A 16,244-nucleotide genomic window follows, 5' to 3' on the forward strand; every position below is an offset into this window, starting at 1 on the left:
CACCATGGGAAATACTGGTGCGTGGCTCAGCCAGAGTTCAGAGCACCCCCTGCAGGCTGCGGGTGTCTCTCACTGACCACAGTGTCCCGAGGCCCAGCGACTTCCTGGATGGAAACTGAGGCCTGGAGTGTTCCTCCCAGGGCAGTGAGAAAGAGAGAAATAGAAAATCCTTTGCAATGTGGTTTGTGTTACCGCAGCTTCAGCCATGGAAGGGGCTCCTTGAATTAAACAGGAAGCAGAAAATATCAGATTTAGATCCCACATTCCATGCATTGTATACAATTATGCGCTGGAGCCATAGAGGTGCACGTGGGACCCACAGAGGCAGAAAATGGGATTGCTGTTGGGAATGGGGTCATTCTTTCATAGGAAACCAGTTGCATTCTTGACAGGTGGGCCGAGTCTTCCTGAGGTGCACACTTCGCAACCCCAGGGGCACAGGTGAGGTCCTCTCATTTGCTTACAAGGTATTGGTGACAGACATTATACCAGCTCCCACAATGATGGAGAGTCCCCTTCTCTGCAGCCCCCCAACACCGCTGCATATCTCTGGATTGTAGACCATCCTTGGTGGCTTCACCCCAACTCTCAGGCTCAACAGTCTCCTTTTTTACCCATGACTCCTATGTCAGTCTCCAGCCCAGGTTGGTTTCCTGAGGCCCAGGGCCATAAACCCAATCGCGTCAATAGGCCCAGCCCTTCAAACACTGCCTGTCTGAAACAGAACCCACCATCCCACCAAAAATATGCTCCTTCCCCAGGTGCCCTGCCACAGAGAATGATACCAATGTCCAGCCACTCACAAGAGCCAAACCATAGTGGCATCTTATCTCTTCCCGCCCACACGCATTCCATTCCCAAGTCTTGACCAACTCCTTCTCCTAAGGCCCTCTCACCTGTCCCCTCTTCTCCACCTGGGTGACCATTACCCTAGTTCATGGGACCATTGTCTCTTGTCTGGATTGTTCTGCAGTCCAGCTCATCTTCATACCTTCAACATGCTCTGAAACCCTGCCCACGGCCTAGCTGGCCCGGCCACTCCCATGTCCCTGACCCTCTGATGGCTCTGTTAGCCTCAGGATCAGGCAAAGCCTTGGCCTTGGTGCACTAGGCTGTCCACACCCTGGCTCCTGCTGGCCTCTTCCCCCTGTTCCCTGGTGTTCCTATCCTGTTTCTAGGGCTTTGCACGTGACATTCCTTCTACTCTATTCTATCCATATTTCTTCAGGTTTTACCTTGGCCTTCGGCTCCTTTAGAAAGCCTTTCCAGACCCCCACCCACTCCCCATGTAGGAGGGCAAAGAAGTCCATTGAAGGCAGCTAAAGTGTCTTATTCACTGTGTTTCTGTCTGTTGAATAAATGTGAGTGCAATGGTGACTGCTCAACTGCCTGGCACTACACTCAGACTCCTGGAATGCTGAAGCCTATACTGCTTTCTGTCCAGACCTTGAACTCCCTTTCTCTAAAGTAGGGCATGCCATTGCAGCCATGAACACTGCCCTGCAGACGGACAGGCCGATGAGCAGCAGAGCAGACAGGGGTTCCCGCCATCATCCCAGCTCTTCACTGAAGACTTCAAGGGTCTCCCTCAGAACTTTCATTCATTGTCATACTTCATTCATGATTGCTCATCTTGGCTATAAACAAATCTGAGACAAATAATAAGGCATATGAATGTTGGTATTTATTCAAGAGATACATTGGGGAAAGTCATTTTTCAAAATCTTTTACTGTAGGATTTCTTCACTAAAATCTGTGAATACAGGTAGATATTGGTGGTGATGCTGGTGGCACTGGTTGATAGGCTCAGGAAACATGGCTGACATCGCCCTGCCGTGAATTCTGGTATAGTTAAGCCCAGCTTCTGTTGCTTTTTGTCACTGGGGCTCTGGGTGGAGAGAGTAACAGAACAGGGGCAGCAGTTCGAACCTTCTGCTGGCCCTGTTTGCAGACTCAGCTTTTCTTTCCCTGGGCTACGTTGGCAGGTGATATGATCTCTCTGTTTCTCACCCCATGGAGAGGTGAATCTAAAATGAGAGGGTCTGTTAGGGTCTGTACGGTCCCCTTCTGAGGGGAACTGGCTCCTGGACCCCGTTGCCCTGCTCCAGCTGGGGACCCAAGTGCAGCCATCCCAGGCAGGCCCGGCCCCGGGAGGCCTCCACCAGGGCTCTGCCAAGCAGCAGGGGGTGGCTCTCTGAAGATCCTCTGTCGGGAGAGTGCCCGCCAGTTATGGAGCGGGGCAGGCAGTAGGAACGAGATAGGCGAGCTAGCTGGAGGCAGCAAGCTCAAGGGGACTGGGCTGCTGCGTAGCGTTCACTGTGCAGCTTGAAGAAGACCCCACGAGGCCTGGACAGAGCCCCAGCTTGGTAAATATTTGTTGACCGATCGGTTGAATGAAATGGTCTTGGGGGAGAGGGGGAGTGGTTTTGTAATGGGGACTGGCGGCGGAAACAGCAGAGTCCCGTCTCTCTAACGGCTAAACTTTAGCGCAAAACAGACACACCGATTAAGGTTCACCGCGTGCCAGGGCCAGGCTGGGCTTCTTCTAGGTGGCTGCGGCGGGCGCGGCTCAGCGTGGGTGCTCCGGCAGCTCCGAGCAGCGCAGGCCGACGGCGACCGTGCGGGATCCGCCTAGCCGCGCTTCCGCCCCGCCTCTGGCCACAGGCGCGAACTGCGCTGCCGCTGCCACCAGGGGGCAGTCTAGGGCGGCGGGAGGCGGGGCGGGGACGCGGTGACGCGAGCACCGCCGGGTCCCGTGACTGCGCGCCCCGCCCGGAGCCCCTGCCGCCGTCATGCAGTCCCCGGCGGTGTTCGTCACCTCCAGGTGAGCCAGACCCCCGCGCCCCACACCGCGCAGCTCGCAGTCCCGGGCGCCCGGGCGGAGAGGCGGGGGGAGGCGGCCGCCTCCTAGGCCAGGGACCTGGTGCAGGTCTCCCCAGAGCCTTCGGTGGCTTATCCGGGCTGGGCCCCTGCACCGCCCTGCAGGAGAGGTGGCGCCCCCGATTTACAGTTGAGGAAACCGAGGCCCTCTAGAGGGTAGAGAACTAGCCAAGGACAGCGGGAGCCCTGCGACTGACTGGTTGAGTGCAGGCGGGCGCAATGGGAACTCTGCTCTCCTTTCCTATCGCCTTGGGTTCTTCTCTTTTGAGCCTGAAAATCTAGTTCCTCATCCTTTCAGCGCTCCCTGCGTCCCAGGCCCGGTGCTGGGCACTGGGGACAGAGGCGAATCAGACAGGCTCGCCCGGCAGGGAGCTGCAGTGGAGAGGGGGTGATGCCAGCAGCGGGTAGTAAGCTCAGGTTGCCATGGGAACACAGTACAGGGCAGGAACCCGGTTTCTGGGAGGATGAGTTTGATGAGAGACCAGGGAGAGATGGTCGCTGCTTGGGAGGCAGCTCAGGAGAGCGCAAGTTACAGCAAAGGCCTTGGAAGGGTCCAGGCGGAGGATGCAGAGTGGGTCGGCCCTGATTGAGGCCTGGAGGACCCAGCCCAAGATGGATCCTGGCAAGGCTGGGAGGCACGTGCTTTTACTTCTTTCCCCCTTTAAAACGCTGTAAAGTGACTTACTTCAAATATTTTCATACACTTCACACTTGCTCTCCCTACACAAAGTCTTAGGCTAAGATGCCAATTTATGACGTAAATAAACGTGTTACCCAGCCAACTGTTGATCTTCCAGTTGTAATCAGGAATTCCCTGTGACTTCAGGTCTAGAAAGGTATGATTCCTTTTGTAAACCCTGATGTCGTAGCCTGCTTGGTCTTGCATGATCAAGTGTGGTTACAGTTGTATCTTCATGGGCAGAAGAGGTTTCCCTACTGCCACTTACGTTACCTCCTCTCACCAAGCCTCAGTTTCCTTTTCTGTGAATTGGAGGTTTGAGATTGGCAGGCATGAGCAACGTCAGTAGTACACGCCCCTCAGCCAGGTGCAGATGGATGGAGTGTGACTTTGGTGCCGGGTGCTTGGGAAGGGGTGGGTGGCTTCCCTTACCTCCTCTCACCAAGCCTCAGTTTCCTTTTCTGTGAATTGGAGGTTTGAGATTGGCAGGCATGAGCAACATCAGTAGTACACGCCCCTCAGCCAGGTGCAGATGGATGGAGTGTGACTTTGGTGCCGGCTGCTTGGGAAGGGGTGGGTGGCTTCCCTCCCTGCCCTGCTGCGCAGCCTGGACTTGTTAACAGACGTGGAGGCGCTGGCGGTGGTAAGGCCACATGAGTCGTGCTCATTTCTTACTGGGGGCACGAGCACACCCAAGGATCTTGCCTGCAGGGTGAGTCCAAATGCCTTAGCCCAGCAGCAAGGCCGGCCCTTCCCAGTCGCACCCCAGCTCCTCTTACCAGCCCGATCTCCTCCCACCTGTCATTGCCATATGCACTCAAGCTTGAATTCAGCCAGAAGGTGTTTATCGAGAGCCTTCTTTGTACTGGGTACTGGCCCAAGTTCTAGGAGACAAACAAGTCCCTCTTGTAGAGCTTTAATGGGGGCACAGGCACAGTAGGCAAATCTACTACATGTCAGGGATGATACATGCAATGAAGGAAAACAAAACAGTGGGGGCAATAGAGTGGTAGGAGGCACGCATGCTATTTTCTATGGTGTGGTCAAGGGGCGTCTTTCTGATGGAGTGGCCCCTGGGCAGATCCCTGACAAGCTCCCTGAGGGGAGAGCCATGAAAAAGAAATCTTGGAAAAGTGTGTACTTGGAGGACAGGACAGCAGGAGCCAGGGTACCGAGGCTGGCATGGCTGGAGTGGAGTGAGCCCGGGGAGAGTGTTAGGTGATGCGATGAAGAGGCAAGCTTGGGAGTGAGGGATGATCAGGAAAGGCCGCGAAGGCTGTGGAGGGGCCATCAGATTTACTTTCAAGTGCAATTGGACCCAACTTCTGGTTTATAGAGATCCTTTGGCTGCTATGCTGAGCATGGCCAGTGGCCGAGCTGAGCATTCAGGACAGGCTTGTAGGATTCCACATAGAGCTGGTGGGCTTGGCCGAGGGTGATGGCGGCCGTGAGGGTGAGAAATGTTTGGGTTCCGGGTATATTTTGAAGATTGAGCTTTCAGGTTTGCTGATGCTTGGATATGGGGTGTGAGAACAAGAAGAGAAGTCAAGACTAACAGCAGGTCTCTCAGCCTAAGATGCTGGAAGAATGAGGCTGCCCTTTGGCAGGCTTGGGGAGAGATAGGAGCAGCATTTGTGTAGACAGGTGAGTTTTGAGAAGCTCATTGAAAGCCCAGTGGGGATGTCAGGCAGCTGGAAGGAGGCTGGCTGGGAGGGGAGAGTGGGCTAAAGATGGGAGTTGGGGAGCCATTGGCTTGGAAATGGTATTTAAAGCCTGGAGCCTGGATGAGATCACCTGGGGAGGGGTACAGTGAGAGGAAGAAGGTCTAAGGAGGGTGCTCTGGATGCTATCAAGGGGAACCATCCAAAGCAGTTCCTCTCCTCCTGTTTGAGCAAGAGTGGCCAGGGTGGGCAGAGAAGAACCAAGAGGGAGGGGGTGCCCCAGCCACCAGTGAAGGCAGAGCTTGAAGGAGGGGAGTGGCTGACTGTGCCCACTGCTGCTGACAAGTCAGACCACAGGAGAAATGAGGATTCACCTTTGGATTTAACAACACGGAGGTCGCAGGTGACCTGGACGTGGGCAGTTTGTTGCATGAAGAGGACCAAAGTCTGGCTGGAACGGGTTCAAGATCAAACAGGAGGAGAGGAACCTGTGAATATGGGGCCCTCTGTTGAGGAGTTCTGCTGGAAAGGGCAGGAGGGAAATGGAGCAAGGGGAATGTCAGGTCAAAGCACAGCTTTTGTTACATGAGTGGTCAGAGCGTGGTTGCATGCTAATAAGCATGGGCCAGTAAGGAAGGAAAATTGATGGTGTGGAAAAGAGGGGTGAGCTGCAGCAGCTATGTCCTTGAGTAGGTGGGAGGGGGTCAGAGCCGCTGCCCTGGTAGAAGATTGGCCTTAGGAGCAGCCAGCCAGTTTGTCTACAGTCCCAGGAGAGGGCAGCTATCAGGGAGCAGCTGCAGGCTGATGGGCAGATGTGACAGCGAAGCCCAGGATGTTCTCCGATGGTCTCTGGAGCAGCACACAACAGTGTCCACATCACTTGGGAATTGACTAGAGATGGTGAGGGCACACCCAGGCCTGCAGAACCAGAATCTGCATATTAACAGGATCCCCAGGGGGTTGCACGCACATTACTGTTGGAGAAGCTTGGTCTAGGGCACATCCACCACACTCCCATTTGTTTATGTGCTCTCCGTAGCAGCTGCAGCAGAGACCAGATACCCTGCACTGCCTGAAATATTTACTATCTGGCCCTGTAGAGAAAGAGTGTTCCTATGGGTCCAGGGAAGTGGGAGGGTGATGGAGTAGGCCCAGGTGCGTCAGACTCGCCGGAGGGCTTACTAAGAAAACAAGATTGCTGGCCACCCTAGGCCCGAACATGCCTTTCTTACAAGTTCCCAGGCGATGCTGATCCTGATCCAGGGACCGAACTTTGAGAACCCCACATCTAGGGCAAGGTAGGGTTGCCAAGCCTGGTGTGGTGCTGTGCCTTCAAGTCTGCAGCCGTAAATTGCAATGGGACCAGGCTGCATGTTTACACCATGTCTGTCCCCAGTCACGTTAAGCCACTTGGGCACAGGGTGAAGGAAGCAGAGAACTGGGGAAGTGGGCTTTGACCAGGCCAGCTCAGCTCTGGGTAAGAAGTCAGGGGAGCTGGGCCTAAAGCAGAGGGATTCCAGCAATGGAATGGGACCCGGGAAAAGGGGTGGGGTTATGGATTGTGGGTTCTGGCGTGGTCAGAGAACCATTGGATGTGGCGTGCTGTGAGGGAGCTGGATCGTGGGAGGTGCCCATCTGGGTCTACTCCATCCCCTTCCTACTCCTGAGAGGACTTCCCCCCAGCTCAGGCACTGCCCTTCTTGTCACTTTCACACCCCTGTGCCTTGTTTTCATCATGATCCTAAAGAAATGATGCCTGGCTTTTTTCTCATGCGTGCCCCATAAGAGGCCACCTGGGCACTGGAGTAGCTGCCTGGGATTGGACGCAGCTCCACCTCATGCCAGGTGAGACCTGGGCAGCCCCTTTCCCTGTAGGGGTCTGTTTCCCTGTATTTTAAGTGGGTCTGGGTAGCAGAGCTCCTTCACAGGGCTGCAGGAGGCGGAAGTGACTTCACACAGGTGCATCCCTAGAGCCCAGCGCATCTCCCCTCAGCATCCAGCCTCACCTTCCTCCTCCACACTGGTGACAGTGACACCGTGGGTGACACCAGGCCGTGGAGTGCACACTGCGTGAACTCGGTGGCATTGGCAGAGGGCTGGCTGTGCGTGTGCACCTCCCAGTGCCCATTCAGCCCTCGCTGCACTTTTCACCACCTGAAGGCAGGTTGCCTGGGGTGCCCTACACCGCGGGAGGATATTCCTTGTGTGTACAGCACAGTCATTGGGTGTCACACATGGCATAGGAGGCGCATCACTGTAGGCCTCACCAGTTGGTGACAGCAGCATTGTGCTAGTGACTGCGTGGCCTAGTGTGGGATGTGAGGGGTCCATGTGGGAGGAGTGCTGGGGCAGGGGGATTTGATGGATTGGGGTGTAATTCCAGAGAGGGAGGGGCCGTGCCTCAGACACAGGTTAAGCTCCAGCAGCTCTTCCCGTGTTTTCAGGGTCCTGCCCAGCACACAGGAGGTCTCACCTTGATGGTCAGAGCTGCTTAGAGGGTGCCCGGCATGTCCTGCCAGAGGTGTTTTCATGAGGGATGTTAGTGTGCACAGGTCTGTGTCTCACCTTACATAGGATGAGGGATATATTTAATAACTTTTTCCACTTCAGGGAAAACATCTTATCACTTCTTTGTCTGTCATACAATTCATTATATTGGAATTGCATTTTACAAGTCTCCAAGAGCGGTGATGTTTTACTGATGCATCCTCTCTACACCTCGAGGGGCAGCATCGACTGCCCAGATGAGGAACAGGCCTATCAGTGCCTCTCTGGGCCACGGGGGGTCACAAGGGTCCTGCCTCCAGTGCTCATCCCGTGTCCCCCCCAGGGGGCCTGTAGCAGCCCTCCTGCCCGTTAGCCAAAGAGAGGTGCCTGTCTCCAGCTGGGATTTCAATCCCATGTTGTCCCTGCAGCCCCAGGCATGTTCCTTGGTCTGAGTAGAGGCCCTGGGATGCTGCTCCTACCCACTCTACACAGAGTTTGTGTCGATCCCTTTCAACAAGCCCCATCCTTTCCTGTTTTCCTGCAGGGAGCAGACCTTTGTCCCTGAGCAACCCCAAGGCAGGACCAGGCCCAAGGCCCGAGGCCTAAGAAGCCAGGCTTATGAGGGCTGGTGTGGCAGGATGGGTGGCCTGGAGCAGTGACCACTGAGGACAGCCAGCAGAGTCACCTGGCACCCAGGCCTGCCAGGTACCCAGATACCCTGCCCGTACTTTGCTCGGGAAGCCTACTGCCTTGACCCTGAACCCCACCTGCCTTCTTTTCCTCTGGCAGGCGACTTCAGAATGCCCACACTGGCCTCGACCTGGCTGTGCCGCAGCACCAGGAAGTACGGGGCAAGATGATGTCTGGACACGTGGAGTACCAGATCCTGGTGGTGACCCGCCTGGCTGCATTCAAGTCGGCCAAGCACAGGCCCGAGGATGTCGTCCAGTTCTTGGTGAGCCGGAGGCTCTGGCCGGGATGTTTCGAGGGTGCCTGGGGTTTGGGCGGCCAGACACACCTGCCCACCAGGGCACAAGTAGCATCCGGAATAAGTGCTTCTCTGTCTGTTGCTTGCTCAGGGCCTGGAGTACCGGACCATGCTAGACAGAAGGGACACAGAGTGAATCAGACACTCTCAGTCCGTGGAGAGGCAGACCTCTAAAGAGACAGATACAGATGGGGACAGGAGCACCTGGGAAGCTCTGGGGCTATAGAGAAGGGGCGCCTAACTGGCCCTGGGGAAACTTCTTGGAAGAGGTGGTGGCTGAGCTGTGTTTTGAGGAGCAGGTGGGGCTCAGCAGGAGAGGCGAGAAGGGTGTCCCGGGCGGACAACACATCCTAAGCAAAGGCACGGAGGCTGGAAACAGGACATTGAGTGGGAACTCAGCACAGTTGAGTGTAGTCCTGGGAGGAAGTGGGGAAGATGACAGTGAGTGACAGGCAGGATCCAGATTATGGAGAGTCTGCGGGAGCCTGGACTTGACCTGCAGCCAAGGAGAGTTTTAAGCAGGAGAGTGACGTGGGCCCTTTAACCAGCCAATCTGCTGAGAGCATGGAGTTGTATTGGAAGGAACAAAACAGGCATCAGGGAGCCCAGATACATGGCCAATATGGTCATTCCCAAAGCAAGGGCTTGGAGCAGGCCAGCTGCACTTGTTATGGAAGGGAAAGGGAGAGTTGAAAATGTTTACGGGGTAACATGCACCACATTTGCTGACTGTTTCCACCAACTAAAATAAAGAATATGATGGAGGAGCAGATCTGGGGGGTATGTGGAGTGTGAAGTGTCTGCCCTGTGGACGGATACATGAGGCTGGAGCTCGGGACGGGCTCAGGCCCGAGATGCAGGCTTGGGTGTCATCAACTTGGAGGTGATATTAAAAATTTGGGAGTGGATGAAGTTGTCCAGAGAACAGATGTGGAAGGCAGAGAGAAGAGCTGAGGAGGAAATCCTGAGGATGCCAGGGGTTCAGGGACTCTTGGGGAGAAGGAGGAGTCTGCAGTTGAGGCAGAGAGGAGAGAACTGGGTGGGTGTCTACGGAGTCACAGGAGCTAAAGGAGGAGAGAGTTTCAAGAGAGTTGAGATCACACGCTCATTGGCTTATTATTTACCATTTGGCCTCTTGTGAAAAGGACCTGCAGCTAGAGACCAAGAGACACCGGTACAGGATTATTAGGACAAAGGTGAAATGAAGTAGGCCCTGCAGTACAGCAGGGAGTGACATGGGGCTAGCTTGGAGTCTCCTGGCAGCCAAGATAAAAAGGGAAATGATGAGTTGCATCTTTCTGGTGACCTGTTGAAAGAGACACTAAATTTTAAGAGAAATTTATGGCACAAATGTTTCTTTTTTTTTAAGAGATAGGATCTCACTCTGTTCCCCAGACTGTAGTGCAGTGGTATGATCATAGCCCACTGCAGCCTGGAACTCCTGGACTCAATCCTCCTGCCTCAGCCTCCTAAGTATCTAGGACTACAGGCACACACCACCATGCCCAGCTTTTTGTTTTTTAATTTTTTTGGTAGACATAGTGTCTTGTTATGTTGTCCAGGCTGGTCTCAAACTCCTCAAACTGGGCTTAAGCAATCCTCCTGCCTCAGCCTCCCAAAGTGCTGGGATTACAGGTGTGAACCCCCACGCCCAGCCACACAATTTTAAGGGGCATTCAACAATGTCATGAGAAGCATCTAGAATAGCAATACTGTTTTTCATTTGATTGCTCCTGTGGCCGGCTCCTGGTGAGAAGCAACGTGTGATGTCAGGGGTGATTCTGGGCCTGCATTCCTCTGAGAGTGAATCTGCTTCACAGGGCGCTTTGCAGGTCCTGGTAATTTGACTTGATCCAGGATGGAGCTCAATGCACCCACATTTTCAGAGACAGGAGCAGAAGAGGAGAGTATTTGAGCTTGATGTTGCAGTGCATGAAGGAGGGAGCACCCTGGGGAGCTTGGGCTTCAGCCCGGCCCACTTGGTTCTGTGCAGAGGGCCGGCCTTACATGTGAGGTGTACATGAGGATGTTTTAACACCTCCATGAATCACACTAATGCCACTTTTTCCTAGTCAGTGACGCCCACTCCGTGTGGAGTGTGTGCGTGCAGGGGCTTGTCAGACATTTGAAAGTAGTTGCGAGGGCAAAGAACTCCTTTACTCCCCCCATGGGATCTCAGGATGGAGCCTAAAGTTACATACCCCAAGCCCGAAGTCTCTTTGATGTTTCATGATTTAACTCAAAGAATTAATTAGCATTTTGTATCTACTTAAAAGGGCATATGTGTTTTAATATAAACGTGTACTGATTTGCTGACCGTGGAGTAAAAGCGGCCCCAGGAGGGGGCACCGCAGTGGAGGTTGTGCAGGCTCTTGGTTGTGCTAGCAGTGCAGACACCCACAAGCTTACTAACGTTACAGGGCTGTCTGCCCCGTGCTCAGCAGTGCCTGACACACGGGGGCACCAGATAAAAATGAGTTCTCAACCTTGAGCTTCCTCTGCTCAGGGTCTCTTACTTGGCCTCCTCTTGTTGCTGGCGCAGATGCCCACCCAAGAAGCCCTGCCTGAACCCCTGATGGACGTGGGCCCTGGGTGGGGTGGGAGCCCAGGCCTACAGCTCCGGGGTACTCACGATGCCAGTGCTCTGGAGATGGAGGTTCCTCAAGCCTGGATTTGCTGGGTCTGTGGTCCAAGCCTGAGTGGAGCAGTCGGGCCAGCAGGGGGCGCCCGGCCCCCACCGTGGACTGCTCTGCAGGCTGGGGCTGGAGTCACAGCTGCTGTCGGAGCCTGTGTTAGCAATCGCTCTGCGAAGGGGTGCGTGTCCCTTTCCTTGAGGGCTGTTTTCAGGAAAGTCTGGAGCCAGGCTATTGTGCTGACAACTGCAAGCAGCACCTGTCCCAGGTGACCCCCCACTGAAGGTTCTGAAGTCCCCCCAGTGCCTCCTGGTATCTTGACCCTTCGCAGGCTGGGCATTCTGGGTGGTGTTGCCGGAGCCAAGGATGTGTGCTCCAGACACACCCTGCACCAAGGGATCCCCCCGAGCCAGAGGGCGTCAGATGCCCGCAGCCCCTGCACGCCAGCACTCCAGTGGCACACTGTGGGCACAGTCCGGGCCTGGGAGCCTAAGAGTGAGTGACCCACTCTTCAGTCGGGGGAAACAGGCCCAGTCTATGGGGAAAGCATAGATGAGTGAGGAGTGAGGGTAGGTGCCAGGACGGTGGTGTGTGCATACAGCAGGTGATAGAGGAGCTAGGCGTGAGGGTAGATGCCAGGCCGATGGTGTGTGTATACAGCAGGTGACTTCACTGAGCACCCACGTGGTTACAGACACAGTGATGGCACTGAAACCACTGTGAGACTGAGAGCCTGCTGGGGTGTCTCTGTACAGAGCGAACATGCAGCAAGAGTTCTGTGAGTGAAGGGGTGAAGGCTTAGCTGCCCAGGAGCTGTGGGGAGAGGCCAAGGAGGCAGCGGGAGTCAGCCGCTGGCCCCACAGGAAGCTGAGTGCTGCCCTCTCTGAGTCAGATGGTGCTCAAGGCTGCCTTCTGATGACAGCAGGAGTCCTGGCCTGCTTCACTCGGGTGCCTGTGTGCAGGGAGGTCCTGCCTGACGCAGGGCAGAGAACCAGCCTTGGAAATATCTGTCTCCACTGCTTGCATGGGCTGGCCCGCCAAAGGCCACACTGGTTCACGGGAGAATAAGGTTGGTGCTGAGAACAGGTGATTCACGGCGTTGCGGGAAGATGACCTGCCAGCCGGTGAGATCACCCTCCTGATGTGCAGAAAGCTGGGAATGAATGCAGTGGCCGTGATCACCTGCAGGCCAGGCAGGGGTCCCTGTATCAAATCTTTTTACCTGGACCTGTGACAGCGCCCAGAATGGCACCGTTATTGCATCTTTCCTCTGGGCCACTAAGATGTTTTTATTGAATCTGCTATCGGCCAGGCGTGTTAAGGACTGGAACCTGAGGCTGGGAGACAGGCGGAGGGGCAGCAGACAGGCGTACCTGGCACACTTCCTTTGGCTGCCGGGCCTCGGGAACCCCTGGTCGGGGTGAGAAAGGAGCACTGCCTGCCACTCTTCACTCAGGAAACCACATGCTCCTCTCATTCCAGGTCTCCAAAAAGTACAGCGAGATTGAGGAGTTTTACCAGAAACTGAGCAGTCGTTATGCAGCAGCCAGCCTCCCCCCACTCCCCAGGAAGGTCCTGTTTGTTGGGGAGTCTGACATCTGGGAGAGGAGAGCCGTGTTCAATGAGATCCTGCGCTGTGTCTCCAAGGATGTCGAGTTGGCAGGCAGCCCAGAGCTGCTAGAGTTCTTAGGTACCCGAGGCTCTGCCCCATGTCCCTCAGGTCTCCCCGGCCCAGAACTAGGCCCCGCTGCCCTGCCCCGGTGGGAACATGTCCACAGCTGCCTCTGCAGCCTGGAGGCTTCAGCCAGGGTGGCGAGGCAGGTGGCCTCGCTGGCATCCTTGGCTGGATGGTGGGCAGAAGGAGGCCTACCTTTGAGGGACTGAACATCTGGGTGTCAGGTGGGGGCTCACACAGCAGGCATTCTCCATAGTGTGACCCCATCCGTGGCCTTCCTGGCCAGCCCCATTCCTAGAGCTTGCCCGACGCCCCCCGACCGACCATGCACCACATACAACCCCCTGACACACACCCCACACTCCCCTCTGCCTCCTCCAACCAGCCCTAGGGACCTGCAGTATCCCGGGAAAGCTGTGTTCTCACAGCCTGGCTGGTGACCTACCCCTGGGAACATGTGCCTCTCACCTGTGCCCCCACAGAGAGGGTCGTGGGGACAGCTCCAGGCTGAGGAATTGATCCAGCACCCCTGCCCCCAGTGGTGGAGACGTCCAGCCCTTCCCACGGGTGTCCCGGCCCTCTCTTCTCTCCTCAGTTTTCTCATCTGTAAGGTGAGGGTAGCATGGCTGATAGGCCGTTATGAGAATTTACAGAGCTAACACATGCAAAGTGCTTAGAACAGAAACAACCACACAGTAAATGGTGGCTACAGTTTTACCCCATTCCTCAGTTAGTCCTGTCAACCCAGAACCCCCGTGGGGCAGGCCCTGGTCTCACAGATGCCCCCAGGGCAGGGCAGGTTCTCACCACTGCTGGTGCTGGACTCCCACCCCTTGACTGCTCCCCTCTTTATGTCCGCCTGCTTAACTCTTTCCCAGCTACAGTGGATCTCCTAGTTCCACAAGACAGAAGGGAAGTTTTCGAAAGAAAGTTGACCGTAAATAAAACAAATTTCTTAAAGTGAAAGGTGGGGAGGAGAAGCAAAACTGGTGAATGTGCAGGCCTAGGACTGGACAAGCTGCACGGCCCAGATGTCCTGTGGCCACGTCGGGGCCCCTCACATGGGTCTGGGTTCTCTTCTGCCCTTGTTTGTTCCAAGGTCACAACCCTTCCTTCCTTGCCTGTCCCTGGGGCTGAGTAGACTGTGCTAAGAGGTTCCAGCTCAGCCATCGCTGGAAGAGATGCTCAGGATGCCCCAGCCCCTCTCTGGTGGAGAGGCAGGATAGAAACACAGCTGCTCTATGCCTCACTTTGCTCATCTGCAAGATGGACGTACAGTAGGAATCTCTCTCACAGGGCTTTTGTGATGTTTAAATGTAAGATGCTTATGACATGAAATTGAAGGTTTGGAAGATTGAATGACTTTTCACATTTGTCCAAGTAAAATAACAGAGCATCACATAATAAAACATCGTCATTATCACTCAGTGCGTCCTGTATGCCAGACACTCTCTAAGTTCTTTACTTACAAGGTGATTTTATTAAAAGTCAGTTGTTTTAAAAATAAACTACCCAGTAAGCCCTTGGATAGAGATGAACAAATACTCTCAGCCCACACTTCTCTAACTATCTGTGGCAAGGGCTAGCTCTTTTATTCCCAGCCTGTCACAGATGGATACTTTCACAAATACAAAAGCATGCTCGGGTATTGCGATGATGGCAGGATGCTATGGACGTTTCTGGATGCTTGCTCTCCCTTTCTCTACTTACCTCATTGTGGTCACACAAGGAGCATTCTCTGTCTGAAGACCACACTTTGAGAAGCGCTGATCTAAGCCAGTTTGTAATGGAGTGATCACCGTTTGTTCTACAATCTTCCACATGCTTACCCTGGGCACCCATCCAGTCCACAGTCCAGGTGCCTGGACTCTCGGAGCAGGTCTCCGTCTGCAGAGCTCCTTGCCGTGCCTCCGACTGTAAACGGTTCTGGCTGCACTGGTTCCTTTTGAATCACCCTGTGCCCTGGCTGGTGTATCCCACCGCTCACCCGGGAGAAGGGTGCAGCCATCCTTGCGGCGCACACAGGCTCTGGGCCCTGGATTCAGGAACCGCTGCCCCTGTCTTGCTCTGAAGCTCCCACTTGTGACCACTCCCCTCCAGGCTTCCTTGGTGCCCATCAGCCCTTGGGGGGCTGCAGCAGGCACTTGGCTGCCCCCGAAACGGAGGTCAGCTTCCATCCACCCAGACTCGCCATCCTGCTCAGGTCCCAGGAGGCTGCAGGAAGCCCTTGGCCTCAGATCCTGGCTTGGGAGGGTGCAGTGTGGCAAGATGCCTCCCCTGGCTCTGGGATGGTTACCAAGTCCCTTCTTTTCTGTCTTCCTCCACAGGTACCAGATCCCCAGGGGCTGCAGGGCTCACCAGCAGAGATTCCTCTGTCCTGGATGGCACAGACAGTCAGACAGGGAATGATGAAGAGGCTTTCGACTTTTTTGAGCAGCAAGACCAAGTGGCGGAAGAGGGTCCACCCATCCAGAGCCTGAAGGGCGAGGATGCTGAGGAATCCTTGGAGGAGGAGGAGGCACTGGACCCTCTGGGCATTATGCGGTTGGTCTCCTGTTGTTGAGAGGGCCCCTTTGGTGTATTCCAGGCTTTCTGGAGATGACGTCCCCCTTCCCTGGAATCTGAGAAAAGCCCTGAGCATCCTAGGTCACCTCCTCGCAGGGATCTGGGCCACGAGGCCTCGGCCTGGTGTGCTTGGGGGAACTAGCTCTCTGCGTGCCCTTGGTGGTGTCCATGTCTCTGGGGCTGGGCTTAGGTATTGCCTTCCTTCCCGGGTCACAGGATATTCTCCACCTGTGGCTCTGCACTGAGGCTTGGCAGAGGCCCCCGTGACAGCTCAGTAGTGCAGGCTGCGGACCCGTCCGGCTAGTGTGGGAGGACTGGGTGCTCTTTCTAGCTGCGGGACTTGCAGAGGTGACTGCGGCTCTCTGGGCTGCATCATCTGCATAGCAGGAGCATTCACCTTGGCCCTGCCTCCACACAGGGCTGTTCATCAGCCATACATCTCTGGCCATTTACAATCTCTTTTCTTCGGTTTTCCTCAGTGAAAATGGGCTCATGGTCGTACTAACCTCTTAGGGCTCCTGTGAAGATGAACTTGAGTTATGTAAATTTAGCAATCAGCTATCATCATGGCCCCATCTTTCAGTGGAAAGGCCAGGAGTGCTGTTCTCCCAGCTCTCTACCACAATGAATGTCTCTTAGCCGTTTACCAAAGCCCTTGGGTGCCAGATGAGTGAGT

The 16,244-nt window shown here is 55.1% G+C and overlaps 1 protein-coding gene and 1 long non-coding RNA gene across 4 annotated transcripts in view; one reads left to right on the top strand and one right to left on the bottom strand.

Annotated features, from left to right (window-relative positions):
* Nucleotides 1-1,662: 1,662 nt before the first annotated feature.
* On the bottom strand, nucleotides 1,663-2,695 carry LOC129468361 (uncharacterized). The gene is made up of 2 exons (XR_008652624.2): nucleotides 2,504-2,695; nucleotides 1,663-2,027 (listed from the first exon to the last, which is right to left on the bottom strand). It is a non-coding gene; the product is annotated as an uncharacterized lncRNA (long non-coding RNA).
* The window catches only part of HS1BP3 (HCLS1 binding protein 3), a 33,363-nt gene continuing 19,812 nt past the window's right edge, over nucleotides 2,694-16,244 (top strand). Inside the window, exons 1-5 of one of the 3 annotated variants that reach the window (XM_063622794.1) lie at nucleotides 2,775-2,824; nucleotides 6,456-6,518; nucleotides 8,497-8,662; nucleotides 12,811-13,018; nucleotides 15,331-15,547. In XM_063622794.1, coding sequence (XP_063478864.1) covers nucleotides 2,793-2,824; nucleotides 6,456-6,518; nucleotides 8,497-8,662; nucleotides 12,811-13,018; nucleotides 15,331-15,547 — 686 coding nt within the window. In that variant the 5' untranslated portion in view covers nucleotides 2,775-2,792. Of the gene's footprint in view, nucleotides 2,825-6,455; nucleotides 6,519-8,264; nucleotides 8,413-8,496; nucleotides 8,663-12,810; nucleotides 13,019-15,330; nucleotides 15,548-16,244 lie in introns of those variants that run through there. The other 2 variants (XM_055252703.2, XM_063622795.1) reach the window with 2 other exon arrangements.

This window comes from Symphalangus syndactylus, chromosome 18 (genome assembly GCF_028878055.3).
Source record: "Symphalangus syndactylus isolate Jambi chromosome 18, NHGRI_mSymSyn1-v2.1_pri, whole genome shotgun sequence".
NCBI classification, from domain to species: domain Eukaryota; kingdom Metazoa; phylum Chordata; class Mammalia; order Primates; family Hylobatidae; genus Symphalangus; species Symphalangus syndactylus.